This window comes from Magallana gigas, chromosome 4 (assembly GCF_963853765.1).
Source record: "Magallana gigas chromosome 4, xbMagGiga1.1, whole genome shotgun sequence".
In the NCBI taxonomy this organism is placed as follows: domain Eukaryota; kingdom Metazoa; phylum Mollusca; class Bivalvia; order Ostreida; family Ostreidae; genus Magallana; species Magallana gigas.
The window spans coordinates 13,062,864-13,084,121 of NC_088856.1; the positions used below are offsets into that span (position 1 = coordinate 13,062,864).

The window sequence follows — 21,258 nt, forward strand, 5'->3', positions numbered from 1 at the left end:
TTGGGCAGTATGTCATGCTGTATTAACATATCAAATATAATGAGACATTTGATTATTGTATAAACAAAAACCCATGTCAAACAGTTATACAAACTAATCATCATTATAAGCCACCTTTTCAAATTTTAAACTTGGAAAAAGTAGTTAAAATTTAATTGAAAAGTTATTGAAAATACACGATATTTTTGGAATGTACCTAAATACATTCAGTAACGTGAAATTAAAGACAGACTCAATAACAAATTACTTACAATTACTTTGAAAAATGTAATTAATTACACTCAATTACAAATACTATTTTCAATTACCCCATCCCTGGTATGCCGTACTGTTGCAGTTATGAGACTATATAATTTTAAAAAATATAATGATTTAATGTTTATATGTACATTTTTCAACTTCTTGCCTTGTCTGCTTTATCCTAAGGGTAAGTTCAAACAATGGTAGAACCACTGTAACAGCCAGAGGCGTGAACTTTGATTTTCGCTTGTGACGTTGCATTTTACAGCCTTCAACGTTTGTAATGTCATAATGTGACGTCATATGAACTGAACTGTTCAGATCGTGGCGTCATAGTTTTGACTTCAGATATGCACAGCAGAAAAGAACGATCAAAGGTAATATGAATAAGTCCAAAGGTGCTCCGAAAAGGTGTAAAAAAGGTTGTGATATAAGGGTTAGATAAAGAGTGATGATACGGTTGGTGAGATAAAGGCGCGAGCTTTTCATCATATTTCTATCCCACGTCAAACTAAAAGTAAAAGTTAAATGACTTACCTAATACTTTGTTGTGTTTCCTTTTGCTTTAATTACGGTTTGGATGCGCTTTGGGATTGAGCATTGTCATCTTGGTATGTGTAGTCATTATTTGGGAAATGGCGAGCAATAACTGGCCAAACGTTGTTTTCAATTATATCTATATATTTTGTAGCATTGATGTTACCATTTACAATTGTTATGGTTACCATACCTTCGTAGGTAATACACCCCCATATCATTAAACTCATGTGTGATCCGTGACTTGGATTCAAAGAAGGGGGTGTCCATTCTTTTCCTGGTCGTCTCCAAACAAAAACACGTTTGTCCAAACCCACTTCCACCTTACACTCGTCACTAAATACTAGCGGAAAAAAAATGTGCATTATAAAATTTAGTATAATTTTTCTCTATCTATTGTTTGTAATTTAAATTTAAACAATTTGATAATGGTAATGTTTTTGACAATATCGGATAGTAACCGTCCGGGTGCACGGACTTTTTCATGGTTAGTGAGCACCTGTTGTTTATTGAAGAATTTGTACTCACGAGTTTTACAGGTCAATACCGTTTGGAATAAGAACTGTAAAGGATTTGTTTAAACTTTTTTCGTTAAGGAAATCACTTTAGTTTCAACAAAATGTACACCTATGTCATGCCACGACTCAACGAAAACCAACGTAATCGTGCTGTTGGGATGCTGCAAGCTGGAATGGCACAAAATACTGTAGCAAGACACTGGAACACCATCCAGTCATTATGGAGACATTTTTCAACAATTTGGCTACACTCAGGATCGACCGCGTTCTGGCGACCTCGTGTGACGTCACGTCAACAGGACAACCAAATTAAACTTGTGCATCTGAGAAATCGTTTCCAGACAGCAAGTTTGAGTGCCCGTAGTATTCCAGGGCTTCGACCAATAAATCAAAGAACTGTGCGAAATCGTCTGCGCGAGCAAAACATCAAACCAAGACGTCAAGCGGTGCACCCAGTACTGCTTCAACGTCATCGTATCGCCATACTAGGGTGGTGCACACGACATCTGCGATTTAGAATACAGGACTGGCCCAATATTCTGTTCCCTGATGAATCCAGATTTCATTTGGATAGCAGTGACGGCCGTTGTAGGATGTATCGTCGAGTTGGGGAGCGTTACCAGGACGCTTGTGTTGTGCAACGTCGACAATTTGGCGGGAGTAGCGTTATGGTGTGGGGTGGAATATCAGCACATGAAAGGACCCCATCTACAAATTGTCAATAGAAATTTCACCGGCGTACGCTATCGAGATGAAATTATTCAGCGTCATGTGATACCCTTCATACAGAGACATCAAAATCACATCACTCTGCAGCAAGACAACGCAAGGCCACAGGTTGCACGTGTAGTTAGGGACTTGTTTGTTCAACAGAATGTCGATGTCTTGCCTTGGCCAGCTGTTTTCCCCGATTTGTCGCCGATCGAGCACGTCTGGGATGAAATGGTAAGACGTTTACGCCGTTTACCAAATCAGCCAGTGACATTGGCTGATTTAGGCCAGGCTTTAACCAACATCTAGAACAACGTCCCTCAAGCATTTCTGAACACTTTAGTGGCATCAATAAGGCGTCGCTGTCAAGCATTCGTGAACGCAAAAGGTAGTCACACGCGTTATTAATTTTGTTAATTCAATTTTAAATAACAGTGACTTTCGAGTGTGCTAAAATTGACGTTATTCGACGTTGACATTAATGTGTTATGAGATGTTGTTACGAATACATGTGTTAACAATATTACAACAAATAAAATTTATTCATTGAAATTTTTAAATGTTTTTTTCACATATTAAATAATGCACAGTTTCTTTTTTCCGCTTGTATAACTCTACTCCAGTGCTCATTTACAGTTTTCCGTCTGTTAAATTTACACCATGCAAGTCGCTTTTTCACGTTTTCCGCACGAATTCGGATACTTTTTCGCACAGCACACTTTTGGAACTTTTCCTCGTAAATTTGAGGTTTAAACACATTAAATATTGCACATGTAGCATGTAGAGGGTGCCTTCTGTTTGCTTTTACGACAAATCCAAATTTCCGATTATCCCTCTCTGACATCAAAGATGGCCTCCCACTTCGACTTTGGTTTTCTACACTTCCTCGGTCTTTCAACGTCTCAAAACTCCATACACAGTTGGTAGTGGATGCCCTGTTTGCTTAGCAATCTGTGTCCCCTTGATACCCGCTCTATGTAACTCAACAATCGCATTTCTTTCTAATAGGGATGTCAATTTTACTCGGTTGACTTAGTCGATTAATCGGAGGCTTTAGTCGAGCGATAGTCGAGTACTCGATGATTTTAGCGTATTTGAAACTGAGAGTCTTTTTTAAATCAAATCATGTTATTGCCACATTGATCTTATCTTAAATTAAAGAGCATCTAAAAACTTATGATAACATATACCAACTGTATTTGATTTATAATAAATTGGAAAGTATTTCTTCGAAATATCCGTCAGAAAATGTTCTGGCTTTTCTTTTTTCCTCGTGACTCTTACATTTAATTTAGCTTCGTATCATCTTAGATCCCATAATTTTTTTTTTAATTACATGTACGAACTTGTGAATAACGTCACAGGTTTGGTTGTGTAAACAAATGTCCGAAATGCGAAAAAGTCTGGGACACTGATAACAAAAAGGTGAAGCGGGCAGCCTATTAATGTATTTTTGGTTAGAGTTATTCTCCTTTGATATATTGATTTTTTTATATGTAATTAATGTTTCTAATAATAACTAGTTAGCGTCATAATCTTTTTTATACAAAAATAAATATTCTTTGTAAATAAGGTGTTTTGTAAAGTAGTTTTAGATTAGATCAGATTAGTTTGTTTATTTTTAATTTTCAATATTTAGATACTTAAAATTATTTTAGGCCGGCTTTTATATAGGGACAGTGTCTAGCTAATGCAGGAGAACGACTGTTCGGGGTCAAACTTGAACAGATAAGGCTAGATTGAGTGTGTGGATAACCCTGCTCTATCTAACCGTCGCGAGATCTAACCTACGATACAGAGTGTGTGGACATCCCTGCTCTGTATCGTATTGATACAAGTGTGCGGTCATCCATGCTTGTATTTGTGGTGGTTGCGGCAAAGCAATAGTGCGTGGTCACTGCTGGTGTTCTGGCCTTTCTAGTGCAAGTGTGCGGCACTCCCTGCTTGAGTTGGGTTGAGCTGTTGGCGCAAGTGTGCGGTCATCCCTGCTTACATTAACGTTGGTACCTGTTCAGTTGCGTAAGTGTGCGGTCATCCCTGCCTGCGTAACGTCGAGTCCCTATATATGTGCATGAGCGGTTATTAAAGTCTGCACTTGTAAATATTGGCAGTAATCAGGGCTATCTGATTCTATCTCGGGTACGGGCCCACGGGGGAACACAGGCAGTGACCCCCTCGCACGTTACAAAGGTCCGTCTCAGACCAAATTTGAAACTTGAAGCAAGCTTATTATCAGCTTTTCGATAAACAGATTTAATTTTAGATGGTTTAATCTCATTATATATCATACATTAATTGCATAATTATAAGGGATATATATTTTAAATTTTTCCCCATAGAAAATCTTATTTTCCGAAAGCAACATGTTTTTATAAGGGAGGGATAAATTTTCATACTTCTCGAAGTAATAAATTAATTATAATTCAGAACGACAGGTTATCTAGAATACATCGATTTTAACCGTTTTTCAATTCTAGATCAATAATAACGTAGTTAATGATTATCGTTTTCTTTTTAAAACAGTTTTGTGATTAAAAAAATGATTTAAAACTATTTAATGTAGAATTAATCATTCAATTACATTGTATGCTTATCCTCTTTCTTTTTTTTTATTAGCATGGAATGAAAATTTGAGAGAGTGGGATATGAAGAAAAATGTGACTATGACAGAAACAAATAAAGTTTTGGTGCCTTAGCACGTGATTATCTAGAATCAATCAGATGTCACGTTATATAAAATAATTATATTGAGGTAAAATAATAGCTTAACTTGATTCTTAATCTCTATTCAGCTACACTGTTTCTTTTCATTCTATTTTATTTTAAAAAGAGAATTTTGTGTTAAATTTTTTTAAAATGGTAAGTCTGCATCCCATTGCTACTCAAAAAATAAGTCAATGATTATGTTTCTTTTAGTGAAACAATAACACTACAACATATAAAATGCAAATTTAAACCGTAACAAAAAGTGATAATTTAATTTTCAACAGATAATGATGTATAAACAATGCTAAAGCAAGAAATGTATATTTCTAAATCCATTTGATGCATTTGATTAATAAAACGGCTTAACATACATTTCAGTTTCCTTTTTCCTGCAATATCAATTAGTGATTATTAAGTCGACGCGCTGTGCTTGACTCTTTTCGATCTTATTACGTGGTGTATTATGAAATGATTTGGCACAGACTAAGCTCACTTGAAATACAGTCATTTTAACAACATCGATTTCCCATGCCTTATTCTGTCTGAAATATGGAACTTAATGTATTGATTGCAGTTGTATCTTTATCAGGTATTTTACTTATTTTTTACTTAAACGTAGTACATGCAGGCAACGAATTTTCAGATCTCGTCTTTTTAGGAGGCTGGTGTGGTCCACAAATAAGCCATTGGATATACATAAACGTTTTAAATCATAATCTCTTATCTATTGAATTAAGATTTTGCCTAACATTAAAGCTTTAAAATTTTAATATTCTCTTCTATCCTTCTACAAAGCTATTTGTTGAGTAATATTGATAAAAACTAACCTAAAATGGTCACGACCACCCAGCCCTCTAAATTCTGCTATGGCGAACCGTATGGGCATAATTTACGCGCATGTAACAATTCGTTGTGTTACCCGTTGCCAAGTTTGTTTCTAACGCCGAGGGTAATAAAAGGATTATCAACGGCATCTAAACCAATCAGAATTCAGTATATAACATAAATGTATAATTAAAATGGAATGGTTGCTAATTTTCTAAACAGACTTATCATGAGACATTAATATCTGTGCTTCCAGCTACAGCTCTACTGAAACACGCTGAGGGTTCAACATGTGACAGTTTTTTGCACGATCTTAATGACCATGGAACATTGTAGGTACATTGTTAATGTATATGACGCAACTGTATAATTATTTACTATTATAAATTTACAAGGCATGCGTGGCGTTTGGAAATTGTGCATGTTTAGCGTCCATTTATACGTATACTCTCTAATAAAAACAATGCAATACTATTGAATTGGATGTCTTGAAGAGCTTTCTTATTTAATTTATTTATTTTTCATGTACAGCATGAATTTTTTTAATTGTTGTTTGGTTTTTTACAATAATTATGTCACTATTTTAGGAATTTGCCACAGCTGTGGAAAAGCATTGTTAATGTGTCATATACGACACATTTGGAAGGTAATTTCGTACGACTCTTAATAATGGTCTAATGATATTCAGTAAAAAATATCTATAATGTTCATGTTTCTAAGATTTATTAATGATTCCTTTTTGTCGTATTGTACTTTCAGCATTTAATTGTCGTAGACATTCGCCTTGTAAAATAGAACTCTCATATTTACGCAAGACGACGTTGAGTATCTGTGTTACTGCGGACAAGAAAACGTGTTTCCAACTGAGTTGCTCGTGTTTTGATGAACCACGTGGGCACAATACTCTAAGAACTAGTGACACGTCTCTAAAATGCATGATCCTTAAGCTTGATACTGCAAGAATGCACGATACATCTGATGAAGAGGAAAGTCAAAACAGCTTACCATGTAAAAACACAGAACTCAAAGACAATATATCCATTCAAAATGCGACGGTAGATCCAGTCAGACAAAAGAGAGGTTAATATGTTGTCTTGAATTTGAATCAAAATCTTTTAAAAGAATACAAAAATAACAATCTTGAGTTGGTCTAAAAAAAAAAAGGGGTTTTCTTTTCAATTTCACCAAGTTTCCCATTTGCATAATACCGAATTTTAGTTTTATTAACTATTAGTCTAGTTAATCGTGACGTATCGGTTTATTTAGTAGATATGTATAGCTATAAGATAAGATATTTTAGTAAAGAAATAAAACGTACAGTGTATCGATTTTTTTTAATTCGAAAATCAACAAAAACTTTACCTTAATGTTTATATGTTATCTTACAATAAATGATTCTTATTCTAAGACGACATTTCAAAGTTCCGAAAACTTAGTCAAGTTGTGACAGCAATTGATTGATTAAGATTTTATTGCATTTGAAACAATACAATCGTTCACAGTATGCAGTTATTACTTTTTTTCTGTAGATGTCAATATCAAATGTGTTAAAGTTATATTCAAAAAGATAATCCATATACATATATGTTCCAAACTATTTTAGATTCAGAAAGTTTTCAACTACTTCCACTGACAGTAGCATTTATACTGGGAACGATGCTTGGCTCAGGGTTTTCTGTATTCACAATTCTCTTGTGCAAAACCAGGTACTTGGCCAATATTACCATAATGGAATAGAAATAATGTTATATTATTAATTCCACGTAAATCGAATTTACTTCATCATGCAAGTCAATGAAGTTAAAATAGCATAGTTACGGTGGAAAAATGTATACGCTTGTAAAAGAATTTGATTACGAGATATTATTATGAATGTATAAATAAACAATTATTCAATAAACATTAGGAACGACCATGAGCAATTGTAAATGTGAAAACAGTTACAATTATTTAAATGGATGAGTTATATTATCATAAAGTCTCTTCTTTTTTGCAGAAAATCAGGGCAAAATCCAACAATTCAAAAAACTGATTTAACGGACGACCCGTCGGTTAACATTTCAGCGACCAGTCAGAATGGACACTTTGGTTTGCAATCAAATGGGTTTAACAGGTTCTGAGAGGTCTGGAAAAAGATAAATTGATATGGCTATGCCAATAAGTAAACTTTAAATGAATACTCGGCATTCTTTCTGATATTGAATGGCAGACGTTCGCCCTATGAAATTCTCATTTGGAGAATACCGATATTGATAATTACATTTATCCTGTGGAAGACACCTTTGGAGAATGATAAACCTGTTATATTCTTCCTATGGAATTCAATTTTAAACAATTGAACCTATTACGCAGAATAACTACAACACAAAAGCATTCAAAAACAAAACATTGGTTAGTTGACATAAGGACAACATCTTCATCTACATATTAAAAGCAGTCAGAATGTTCTAAAAGATAGGGAGATGTTTTGTCTATTGATTATTTTCGGCTTGTGGTTTTAGCTTTTAAAAGTAATGATTGTGAGACCAAAGCTGAGTATCCTGCATCGTCTCAAGCCATGGTCCGGAGGGAGAGGATCGTACATAATTATTGACCGTGGTTTACGACGATGAGTATTGTGATGTTATCAGTGTCAGGGGTGGTGAAAAGTCAGGTCTCAACCCGGACTCAAACCAAGGGCCTCTGGCGTAAAGTAACAGAGCTCTATCCACTGAGCTATTGAGACCAGATATATTGACTGACTCTCACACATGTATGCATCTGTTAACCCGGTGACATCAGATTATAATCGATCTTTGTTAAAATAAAAAGGATCTGATGTCCAAGTTTGCCGAACGGAATAAAAAGACTTATAACAACTTTGTTCTATCGATTATGAATATCAAATCAATAAAATTCATAAAATGTACATGTATTGTGAAAATCGTTAATGTATTGTAATTTGAACTTAATTCTACTTGTCCATTTTAACATTTTTATTCCATGACAATTATACATCCTTCAACAAATAAATAGACTAAAACCCATTTCCGTGACTTGTTCAATTATGATCTATTTTAGTAACATTGTTAATTTGTGAAACAATTATTTCCTTGACCAAATCTATTTGGGTTTTTATTTAAAAAAAAAAAACCCTTTGACATCAAAAGGTTACTCATGATCATCAAGAGTAATATGCCTAAAAAAAGCTGTTTACAAGGAAATTGATCGGTAATTGGATGACCTAATCAACTGCTATAATCTTAATTCTCTCACTATCATCCTAAAATATTTTAGTTCATAAATCTGACATGATCTTTATTATTTGTATTTTTTCGCTTTTGGGTAGATGATCCTCTGCATGGAAAGCTAAATCTGCAGGACGGTGTACGATTTCACATACGAAAAAAAAACACCTTCAAAAAACGGTTCTATTTCCAACTCTTTAATTTAATGCATATAACTGGCAAATGTATTTAATTGTACATATTAATATCTTCCTTGTCTATAATGTTTATCTAGTTTTCCAATCAAGTTATAAAGTGGCCATTAATGCTCTTATTTTATAGAATTTTCATTATCATTCATTTTCGTTATTTTTCAAATAACAGACAACATCGTCTAAATCACATGTTTGAAACAACAAATTAAATATAAAGCAATCAACAGAAAGATGCATTTCCTTTAGACACGATTGTTCAGGAAATTAATGAAGACTTTGCATGGGCGACTCATTCTCATTAGTTGCAGTTTATTTTGGTTCACTAAAAAGTTCCTGGTATTTATCAATTTCCTCTTTTACAAGAATCAGACACACTGCGTAACATTTGGTCCCTCTAATTTATTCTCAGAATGGAATGCCTTTTCTTTCTTTTCTTATTTACATGTAAACGAGTTCAGGATTTCTAAGAAAAAATAAATTATTTTACAATGAGGAAGCTAGGCGGTCAACAAATTAATCATCAGCCCTAAAATAAAAAAAATTAACATTTATTTTTGCATATGTCAAACCTTTCAAAATCCAGTTAAAGGCACAGCTTTGTTGGTGATTTTATCTATAATAACACTATGCGATTTCTCAACGTGTCCTTTCAACAAATGAGAAGTTATCTTAAATGCAGCGGTATTAACTACAAAGTAAAAACTTATGTAAACGTTGGAAATTGTGTGATAATACATGAATATCCATAACAAAACTATCCAATTTTTTTAAGATTGCAAGGATAGAAATTAGCAAATAAACATTTCAGTCTGAAACTCATTTTATGATTTCAACCCCTTTAAATACTGCAGACGTTGTCATATTATAAACAAAATATACATCCTGTATAATTCATCAATGAATTTTAATTGCAATAAAACATTACCAATAACAAAAGGAACATGTTTGCAATGATAAAAAGAAATGCACAATTTATTCAAACTACAGTACATGCATGAGCATCTTGGTACAGAAAATTCATAGACTATCTGTCCCAATATATTTTCTCAACAACAATTTTAAAGTACCCTCAAAGTACTCTCAGACTGATATAACAATGTATCTCTTCTTCAATTTTCCTTTCACATACAAACAGAATGGAAAACTTGTAGCAAAACAAGAATTACTAATTCATCCCAATGGATGTTTCCCAGAACATGTACATGTCATAGGCGTCGGAACCGGGGGGGCTAGGGGGGGCTTAGCCCCCCACTTTTTTTGCAAATTTATACCTTACCATTAGAAACATAGCATAATAGAGGGTTCAGCCCCCCCACTTTTTCTCGCAGGAAAGATTATTGTTTCTAAATTTACCTTGAAAGATTGATGCCCCCCCCCCCCCCCCCCCCCCCCCCCCCCCCCCGAGGATTAGGGAAATCATGATTTTGGGAGAAAAAATTGTTAATTTATTTTTTACGGGAAGTATAGGTATACTCCCCCCCCCCCCCCCCGGATTAGGATTTCCATGATTTTGGGAATTACTTTTTTCTCAATATTTCAGAGGATTAGTCTAGCCCCCCCCCCCCCCCCCACTTTCAATTTGCTTCCGACGCCAGTGCATGTAGAAATTATTTAGATTTTTCATTTTTCTTTTAATTTTGAATTTCATTCTACACCATGCCTGAAGAGTGAAGAATTCAAGATAGCCATGTGGCAATTTCAGAATAATCTAGTTCTCACACTAAACAACACAAAGGGATCCAGGCATAATAACGAGCAAAAATAAAGGGAGTTGTCTCTCTTTTACTTCAGTTACTGGTATTCTTGTAGGTCAATTCCTTTGCAAACCAATTGCTGTCAAATGTTAAAGAACTTCTTTTCTTTGCTGGAGAGAAATAGCTAATATTTTCACTTAATGCTGTTGAATACACATCCCATTTCCTTCCTACTATTTTTCTGAAGTGAGACTTCATATCAAAATTTTTAAAATCATCTGTGAGTGCATCAATCTTTATTCCTTCACAAAACATTCGATAGTGTAGCACCATCCACAAAATCATAACCGACTCAATTCTTAGGGACTCTGTCTCAACATCAAATAACAGAAGAGGATAGCTACCAAGTAAAATATCATTCACTGCATCATACATGAAAATTTGAAAATCTGTAGGAGATATCACAATATTTGGGACCAAATGGTGTTGATATTCTGGATGCTTTTGTCTCTGGAGCAATGAAAACACAATGATCTGGGCAATAGCCTGATCTTCAGTTCTTTCTGCTGGTAGAGTACTTGCTTCAGATATGATTTCCTCCCCAAATTCATCATCATCTACAAATCCAGAAAAAATTCCATGAACATTTAGTGTTACATTCTAACTTAAACTGATTAAATATCTGTGCCTAGGTATTTTTCAGTTATATAATGTCAGTGTTACATGAATCGAACAGGATATTAACATGTACAGAGGAAAAATTGTGGGTTTTTTCTTTGTTACATGTACATACATGCTTTGAAGATAATGACATACATGTTGATTTGTCAACTGTTTCAAAATGAACTTGACGACATGAAGCAATTCTAACTATTGCACAGAAAAAAATTTAATTCTGTTAACAAAAAGCCCAAGGCTCATATGCCTTTACCTCTCCCCTTCCACCAGATGCTGATATTTTTTATGGACATGGACACATTATTAGCTAAACGTTTCTGGATTTCATTTTTCCACTTTTGTCAAGAATGGTTAAAGCTGAACACCGCTCGTAAATAGGCACTGTCCGCCATATTTCTCTTTCAGCACCGCTCTTCCTACACCCCTATATAAGCTATAGACCTCTTAACAGTTCAAAGTATATCGCTGTAGAGGTCTCACCTGTGTGGACGTACATCTTTCCTCGCCATGTTACTCGGTCGCGATGAAATTGTCAAGTTTTACGCACTTTTTTCAAACCAGGAGAGTACTAACATCAAATGAACTGGTCATTGCATTATTTACAGACAAAATGTGCACATAAATAACAATTAAATGCTTAAAAATCCAGAGACAACGAAAGGAACACTACATGTCGGCCACGAGTTTCAGATGTGCAATCCGGTGTAACGAAATCGAAGGGTTTATATACCAGGTACCTCTGTGACGGTTCCTATTTACGAGCGGTGTTCAGCTTTAATGGTGAATTTAAAGTTCTTGACCAAAAATAGGTACAGAACTTTTGTAAACATCAGACATTTTCAAAATCATACAACATTCATTTAGAAAAGATATATATTTAAAAAAAGGCAAATTGCATGATAACCCAGTCAAAAAATTCTTAAAATCTTGCACATCATTATATTCTCACGGTTTTGTTAGAGAAGGATATATAAGAAATTAGTAAGTATGCAAAATCCAAGTCTTTGATCTACTATCAACCAAAAAAATCAGACTAAGATTCTTTAGTACATGTTTACATTAGGTAAATTAATTTCGGTGAAACAAGGTTTTCATGCTAAAAATTACACAAATATTTCAATTAGCATTACTTGCACTAAGATGCAATTGTAACTTTGTTTCTATCTCACTATTATGCTTCTTATACAGTATACTTAGAGGATCAAAATATTTACACATTTGCATCTTAGTGTATTCATTGATTTAACTGAAAGAATCACAAATCTTAAACATTAGTACTCTAGGCAATACTTAGTGACGAGCGAAGTGCAAAAGTGGGTAAGTGTGGGATGCTGGTACACCCCTCCTCCCCCATAGTCCAAAAATAGCCATTATTTTGGGCACCATAAGTTGCAGCTCCTTTACAATATGCTTTACAAATATAGTCTATCATGCATATTAATGACTTTTTGAAAACATTCCTGTAGATAGCCACAAACACTTAACAAAACTTCCAAGTATTCACCCAGTTTAATATATTATCAATATGAGATTTAATTGTCTTGTCGTCTAGGTGACTGATTTAAACTAAACGTTATAAGAGTTAAGAATGATGCTTTGACCTTGACCTCTGGTTGTAACACGGGACCTTGACCTTTGCTAAATATCACCAACACTTCCGGTTTGGTTGAATTTCGCTCAGAGTTTTTGGATTGTTTGAAGTTTCTGATGGAAATGACAATCTCTTATGGAATAGAATAAAGATATTCAAATGACTTTTCCTGCCAATTGCTTAATATTCAAAACAATGTTGAGTATATATTAAACAGCAAAGAACTATATATGATATTAGTCAAATTTGGCCCCCATAATTCGCTATTTTTAAAATGTTTCAGGTACATTAACTTCTTGTAATATTTCATAAAAGAGTTGACATGAAATATGTTTTTCACCCATTTATTTGATTTATATGCACTCACTGGCAGTATATGACGTCAGAAGTGAAGCTATTTTTATAATTCAATCAAAATCAACCAAAAATTTACATTTTTCTTATCTTTTTTCGAATGGGAAATATAGAGCGACACTTTGAACAAGAACGAACTTTTTGTCACTTATAAGTATTGGAAAGATACATCTTTGGTGAAAATATTTTGTTTGTTCAAGTAGTTGCTCAATGTTTCCTTCAAGAAAAACTGCCTCAAAACAAGCCGTTTTATGCTAAAAATGAGAAAATGGCGGGAAAAGGTAAACTTTACGATGTCATATTTTTAAATTATGGGCACTAAAATCAAAATGAAAATTATGAAAAAACTTCAAATGTATATTTGTACAAATAAAACAAAGAATTGCAGTAAGATGACAATGTTCATTTTAGGGGGCCATTTTAGGCTCAAACCATATATAGTCCTTTAAAGTGAGTAAAATGTGTCATGGAAACAATGCAGACACCAATATTCCAATGGCTATGGCTGTTTTGTCAATGATCATCTTGGTCGTGTTAAGTGTTTTTCTTTGTAAGCTATCACCAAACACTAATAACAATCACAAAAAATTGTCAATCACATTATGCATGCGCAGAAAAAAAACCACTTTACTGTTTTGACGTGGTCGTAAAGGATAATTGATTTCAATTGTTGTCGTCTTATTTTATCTATGCTATTAATGAAAAGACATATCAGTTATGAACTGTTAAAAATTTCGTATTATTTTATTTTGTAATTTTTAAATTATTCTATTTAACAGGGTGAACACTTAGAAGTTTTGTTGAGTGTATACTGAAAAGACATTCTATAAATGAGTTGTATGTATGGCCATGTGGGTACACATAGGTATCTTTTTTTTGTGGTTGCTGGATTGATTCCCCCAAATAGTAATTCTTTTCTTTTCCCTTAAAGTCTGACAATAATGTATCTAATCTGCTGGATAATTGTTTTCAAATTCTCATGTATAATTTTCAGTATGAGCACATGTACATCCAACATGAGCAGATCTCTTTTTACACATAAACACATTGCATTTTGCTGGAAGTAATCATGGTTCAGAAAATCTACTGACTTTATACACAAGAGTTCATTTTTTATATATATATATATATATATATATATATATATATATATATATATATATATATATATATATATATATATATATATATATATATATATATATATATATATATATATATATATATATATATATATATATATATATATATATATATATATATATATATATATATACACATTTCTCAATGCAGGTGTCCTGAATTTATGACAAAGCAGTGGTCACAAACACCGTTATAAAATAAGTAACTAGATTTCGAAAATCACATTGCGAAAGATTCCTGTTAGTATTTGTTTTTTAGTAAAAGATACCTTCTGTTTGAACAAGGGCAAAAATATGGTAAAAAGGCACTATACCTCTTTTAATGTCAAAAGTCAAGTACTAGAAACTGAGCATATAGTTCTCTGTTATGTAAATAAGATTGTGCCATGTTTTTGCTTACAGATACTGTACTTTGAAGAAATTTCCAAATTTTACACAAAATGACTTGTAACAAACAAGATAAGTAGTTTCAATATGTTTACATATAACTTTTTATATTTAAAAAAAAATGTACTATTTCAGAATATAACACTTATTAAAAACAAGGCTTTATCCTCGTTAACAGAACAAAGAATTCTGATCTATGTATCTTGCTTCTTAAAAGCTACCAAATGTTAAACTTCACTATAGGAGAACTTCTTTAGATAATATCTGAGGCAGAATGGGAGAGGGACACGGGACCCACATTACACTGGTCATTTCAGCCTTAACTTTGCCCATGGGAGCTAAAAATCTACTCTCTCAATGAATTTTAAGAATCTGAGGGGAATAAATATATTTGCAGTTCTGCTTTACCTTCAATTCTTGGTCTTTTTGCTGGTGAACTCTGATCTAAAATAGCACAGGATGAAGAGAGTGAAGAGACTTGAGTTGTTGCAATGCATTCTGGTATACCATCATGTGATTCGAACACAATGTCAGTGTATCCATGCCAAACATCTTGATGACCTACATGTAAAAATGAAATTTTGATTTAAAAAAAAACCAAATTGACATAACTATAATTTTAGTTAAAAGATGAACATGACTCATAAGATAGGCACCAGCCCACTGGTATATAAATCCTTCAATTTTGTTTCACCCCATTGCATATCTGAAACTCATTGCCATGATTACCCATGCATACTATTCCTTATGTTGTCTTGGATTAAAAGTGTGCTTTTATTCCTTGTTTTTAAAATGTATGTGCATTTTCTGTTTGTATATTAATTGCCCACTTTTAAGGATTAGTGTTCCGCTTTAGATTTAGCTCAATGTTGCACTTCTAACCCACTATTCAATTAAACTCTAGGTGGACTTGGTAACAGTCTACAGTCTGCACATGTATCAAGTCTAAATTCAGCTCCAATTTATTTGCAGTTCAACACAATCCTATTAAATATACATTTATCCTGTATTAGTTTGTCATATTTTATTTAATTATTGTTGATATCTTGTCTGAATACATGCATTATATTCTACAGTCTGTCTTGTATTTATAATATTTCTGGAGATTCTAGAATTCAGTAATTAAGTTTTAAACCATTGGCTGGTCCCCTGTTTTTCGGTTTATGAGTAAGTTCCCATTATCTAATACTGAGGTTTCCACATTATTGATAATTATTATGCCTTCTGTCAGTTTGTCACTATATATTCAATACTCATCTATTTTCGCATAGTATCAAAGGATTTCTATAGCGTAAGCGTACTATGCCGAAATAGAGCACGGCGAATATTTTCAACGAAAATCTGTCAAGCGCCGACAGCGGGATTCGAACTCACGACGCTAAAATCATTGATTCTAGCATGAAGCCCAACGTGTTACCGCTACGCTAAATCAGCCGTTATTATAAATACCGGTATTTAGGTATATAAAATGTAGATATATACGACTGACATCAAGCAATTAAAATCATTCATTTTTCCAAAAAGAACTTCCTTATTGACGGTAATTTTAAAGTTAAAGTTTCCTATAAACTTTTGAACAAATTGATTGAACATTTTTCAAAGAAATTCTACATGAGAATCACAAAAACGCTTTTTTAAATGACGCTTGATAAAGAATGTTCAAGAAAAAAAATCACTGAGATTTCGTCTGCTAAACATTTCGAGTTTTCTCGGTAAGGCCAAACGTCTCTCTATTTCTTGAAAAGAACATAAACCTTTGTTGACTTTTTATTGTACAACAACTTGTTGATTAAATAAACAATCAAATCAATTGATTACACGTAATTTGAAAAACAACAATAAACGCTTGCTTTTCCGGTGATTATTTTAAGGGACTTGTCAACACTCGAACGTCAGAGCTACTTAGAGCAAAGCACGTCAGTATATTTAACAGTCGGCATATTAATAACAATAGTGTTGTGTTGTGCATGTACTATGCCTAAATAGTAGTCAGGGTTTGATACATAGTGCACTCGCCTCCGGCTCGTGCACCATGTATCAAACCCTGACTACTATTTAGGCATAGTACATGCACAACACAACACTATTATATAAACGACTATTCTCATGGATTTTGTTGTTGAGCAGATCCACAAAATCAGATAATATTCAATAAGCAGACAATAATAACCAGAGAGAGAGAGAGAGAAAGAGAGAGAAAGAGAGAGATGATTACCCTGATAATTAAAAACTAAAATATATTTTTACTAAATTCTGTAACTAAAGTCTGGACAAATCCTCATTCCAGTATACCTAATTTGAACAATTATAGGTAAAGATTATTTTCACACCTTTGAAATTATCAAGACTATGTATGCTTTATTTAATGACTGTGATCATGAAATTACACAATACCTATCCCTGTATAACTGTAAACCGGCCTTTCATTGCAACCACACTGACAAAACACAATTTCTTTCACATTCTCATTGATGATACAAGATCCACCAGCTGCTAGTTTCCCCAACAAATGTTCCGTCACTGACACTGTCACTGTTTCTTTCTCTAAAGGCTGCTGTCTTCTTAGGACCTTCTTCAGACATTTTTCATGTTGACCTATAAAAAAATCAAAAGTTACACAGAAGACTAAACATGTAAATATAATTCTCATTTAGTACCATATTACTTAATATAAATTTGTTACTGTCTACAGAATTAGGAATTTAGGTGTTTAGGACAGGTTGTGGCAAAGCTGAGACCTTTTAAGGATTTTAATAACTGGCTATTTCTTCTCTGTTGATAGTCAGAAACAAACTTTGTATAGTTTTGCCAATTAAGGTCAAGCGACACATTTTTGTATGTTGATGAAAATATAAAGACAAAGCCATTGCAGACATTTTGCTAGCTAAAATCAGACACATAAATAACATGCTCTAGATTTGCTGTCTGTGAAAATCAATATGGCTCTCAGTCAGTCTCAGATGAAGTTTTTCTCATCCAATGACAATCATTGACAATGTGTCATTTTAGTACAAGGCAAAAGAATTACTATTTTTTCCCTTGGACTGAAATGTCACACTTTCATTGGTTTAAACATGGAACATGACTGCCAGATATATATTTCTCTGATAGGCTGGTGAAAATTTATCATTAATATATATTTGACAATATGGCCGACGCTTTTGCCTTCCTATCCCTGCAATTCAGATAATTTAGTACAGAAACCACATTCGTATAAGTTCTTATGAATTGGAGTAGTGGCCCTTTGGAATGACTATTCATTTGTACTAGTTGTCTTTAAAAGAAAGTCTTTTTGTTGTACTATCTGGAGCAAAATAAAACAGTAGCATCAAGATTTAATTGCTCAAACCTCTGCAAAGGAAAGAGAGAAAACTCTTAAGAAATAAAAATTAATAGCAACATTACATTGAAAGTGATCAAAGGTACAGCGAAGATTTTCAAAAACTATTCTAAGGTAAAAAAGTGTCAGAATGAGAATTTTGAAGAATTTGATTGTGTAAAATTGGATGAGATGTAAGGCCACTAGTACCTAGATTTGCATAGATAATCCCTACATGCATATCAATGTCTCACTAGATATCATATTCCTTGGGAAAACAAAAATACTACATTAAAAAGTTTTGTTACTGACTGACTACAGAAACATATCAAGTTGATTAATCTCATAGATAGATAGACTTTACCGACTGACCACGGAAATATATAAAATTGATAAATTTTATAGATCTGGATATTCCGGTTGGTGACGTGCATCATGGCACGAAGTTTTTAAAGAGGGGACCCAACTTTGCTCCTTTTCTTCGTGATATATTGAAAATTTCCCCCATACGTTGGATTCCATTTCTATTTAGAATGCCCATAGGATACTGCGAAACCCAGATAATGTGTATCTGAGGCTATCATTGTGCATTTTTATAAAATGGAAGATAGTTATTACATTCTTTCTAAGTGCTGGCAGACAACTATGCCCAAAGGAAAAGCCATAAGAAGTAACCTACCAGGACGAAGAAGAAGAAGAAGAAGAGAAGAGAACTGGCACATACAGCATACGAACTTAGAAAGCGGAAACTTTGGAAAACACATATAGTTGAATCTAGAAATGATGTTCACTTAGAGGTAAGGGAAAAAAAGGACACTTCTCATTTTGAAACTTTGACACACTTATTCTGGGAATATAACTTATATCTATGTTGATAAATTATGGAATAAACTTGTAGAATGCTCTGAATAGATAAATAGTACAAATACAAAAAGAGATTTTGTAATCAAATACCATTTTTTGAAGATGCTAAAAATGAAGTCTTGTATTATACTCTGTCCCAAGATATTATGGATTCACATTTGGCTTAATTGAGGATTCAAACGATGTTCATTCAAAACTATGAAAAATTTCCAAGATTTCTCAGTCAAAACCCCACTCTTAGCTTATCAGGTTTCAATACAATGCTAAAAAATGTGATGTCTACGGAGATTTTGTATTGCAGCAAGCTCGGATGATAACGTTGAAATATTGCGCGATGTATTCCAAGTGTATTCCGAATGGAGAAAGGTGTAAACATTCCCCATTATAAATCTCCGTAAGGAATCTGTTTTCGTTCCTGTGAATTTTTCCGAGTGAAAGATGAAAAAGTGTCAATAAAATTATCTTGGAAAATATCCCTTTCAACTATTTCAATTGCACTTCTTTCACAGGTAAGTGTATTTTTATTAAAAATTGTCCAAATGTGCTGCATAAATATCTTGGGAAAGACTATACAAAAAAGTTGAAAAATATAAACATGTATGACAAGGATGGTAATAGCTCTAACTTTGCCAAAAGATGGGTGATTTTTGCTCATTGTTCCATTGTTACTTCCATTATTATAGCATTTAATATTGAAGAACACACTACACATGTATTGAATGGATGTATTTTAGTGTGAGTGTTTATATGTATACTTGTTTAAAAATGTCTCTTCAATATGTAATAGGAAGACAATTTGTAAAATTAGATTAATGATACCAGGGCTCCCCTACCTGTAAGTCTGAAGCTCCCGGTCTGAAAAATGGATGGACGACCTGGGAGCTACAGACTGCCTCCGATAGTAAAAAAACTGCAATTTACGGCGCTAGTTTTGGACTGATTAACCTTATTCTCACACAAATTCTGGGAAAACAGTTCGTACCATTAAAATTTTCAGTCAATTTACTACTGATATCGTCACTTTACTTGCCTCAGACATGCTATCCGACCTCGGAAAATGAAGTATATCAATTCATGTCGAGATCGAGAGTTGCCATTTTTACATGTAAACAAACTGCACCACTTCACTTTATGGGGCTGGTGATCTGGTGTTTAAAAGAATATCAGAGGCAAGTGAAGCGAAGATATCTGTAGTAAAATGTCCGAGGAATTTTTTGGAATCAAACATTTGTACAGAATGTGTTCGGAAATGAGATTAATCAGTCAAAAACTACCGCAATTTTTTGTGCGCCGTAAATTGCACTTTTTAACTATGGGAGGCACTGTAGCTCCCAGGTCGTCCATCCAAATTTTTTCAGACCGGGAGCTACAGTCCTGCAGCTAGGGCTCCCCAACCTTGGCATTAAACTTAGAATGATACTGATGGAGGCATGGGACAATAAAAAATTTGCCAAAAATTACAATTTATCAAAATTAACAGATACATACGAATTGTCTAAAAACGATAGACCACAAAAAGATAGAATGATTAGACTTCTTAAATCATATTATTAACAGGAGCCGAGTTAACCAGGTGCCGATTTTCCTAGTTACCGACTTAATTCAGGATTTGAAATTCTACACGACGTTACGGACGTATCCTCAATAAAAATGAATAAAAGTACCTGATACTTTCAAGTATTCATCCAGTTTTCGAATTGCGGATTTCTCGTGATTCGGTAAGGTTTTCTTCTTACCATCTCTTATATCCTTCAAAAGTGAAAGTCCAGGTTGGAATATGAGCGAGAAGTTCACAGCGATCGGTGTTTCCCCGTCCTTTACACGTCCAGTATCGCACTCAGCCTCGCTGAATAAATGGCTTTTAGTGGCATTGCACAAAGTTCCAAGTTTTAACAACACAAACTGGACTTTGCTAAAACTTTCCAAGTTTCGAAAAATACGCTCATCTGCATCCATCATCTTGTTTTTCTAGTGACCGGTGTCTCTTTTTTTTCGGACCCAGGCATTTTGACCCCTTGTTTAATGATGAATGGTAAAATCAATCTTATATATATATATATATATATATATATATATATATATATATATATATATATATATATATATATATATATATATATACTGAGTAAACGTGTGGAAAATTAAAAAAAAAATACATAAACCTGAGAGTATCGCAAAAAACACAGATTTATAGATCTTCGCTAGTCAATGGATTTCGGTCCACTTTGCTCCCCATAAGCCAAGGGTTTTCGGACCACTTTGCTACCCATA

At 33.7% G+C, this 21,258-nt stretch overlaps 2 protein-coding genes across 6 annotated transcripts; one reads left to right on the forward strand and one right to left on the reverse strand.

The window, feature by feature from the left end:
- The first annotated feature begins 5,105 nt into the window (after positions 1–5,105).
- LOC105340817 (uncharacterized) lies at positions 5,106–8,557 on the forward strand. 4 transcript variants are annotated; one of them, XM_034452364.2, is made up of 6 exons: positions 5,106–5,301; positions 5,794–5,869; positions 6,125–6,183; positions 6,297–6,617; positions 7,141–7,243; positions 7,534–8,557. In XM_034452364.2, the coding sequence occupies exons 1-6, from the start codon at positions 5,262–5,264 to the stop codon at positions 7,655–7,657; spliced, it is 723 nt and encodes a 240-aa protein (XP_034308255.2). In that variant the 5' UTR covers positions 5,106–5,261; the 3' UTR covers positions 7,658–8,557. The 4 variants fall into 4 exon arrangements, with proteins under 4 accessions (XP_034308255.2, XP_011445335.2, XP_034308257.2 ...); XM_011447033.4 differs by having other exon boundaries at positions 5,107–5,301; positions 5,800–5,869; XM_034452366.2 differs by having other exon boundaries at positions 5,108–5,301; positions 5,794–5,873.
- A 1,972-nt stretch (positions 8,558–10,529) lies between these two features.
- Positions 10,530–20,987, reverse strand: LOC105344752 (uncharacterized). Of its 2 annotated transcripts, none has more exons than XM_066081354.1 (4): positions 20,724–20,987; positions 17,199–17,399; positions 15,213–15,365; positions 10,530–11,269 (listed from the first exon to the last, which is right to left on the reverse strand). In XM_066081354.1, exons 1-4 carry the CDS (start codon positions 20,944–20,946, stop codon positions 10,746–10,748), a joined length of 1,101 nt encoding a protein of 366 aa, XP_065937426.1. In that variant the 5' UTR covers positions 20,947–20,987; the 3' UTR covers positions 10,530–10,745. The 2 variants fall into 2 exon arrangements, with proteins under 2 accessions (XP_065937426.1, XP_034308254.2); XM_034452363.2 differs by having other exon boundaries at positions 20,652–20,986.
- Positions 20,988–21,258: the final 271 nt, after the last annotated feature.

Excerpts from the sequence above, each read along its gene's own strand:
- LOC105340817 (XM_034452364.2), top strand. The coding sequence starts at position 5,262 with ATGGAACTTAATGTATTGATTGCAGTTGTATCTTTATCAG. Across the intron at positions 5,870-6,124 it reads CTTAATGACCATGGAACATT|GAATTTGCCACAGCTGTGGA; the intron begins GTAGGTACATTG and ends TCACTATTTTAG. Across the intron at positions 6,618-7,140 it reads TCCAGTCAGACAAAAGAGAG|ATTCAGAAAGTTTTCAACTA; the intron begins GTTAATATGTTG and ends AAACTATTTTAG.
- LOC105344752 (XM_034452363.2), bottom strand. The coding sequence starts at position 20,946 with ATGATGGATGCAGATGAGCGTATTTTTCGAAACTTGGAAAGTTTTAGC. Across the intron at positions 17,400-20,651 it reads TGAATACTTGAAAGTATCAG|GTCAACATGAAAAATGTCTG; the intron begins GTACTTTTATTC and ends ATTTTTTTATAG. Across the intron at positions 15,366-17,198 it reads TTACAGTTATACAGGGATAG|GTCATCAAGATGTTTGGCAT; the intron begins GTATTGTGTAAT and ends TTTTACATGTAG.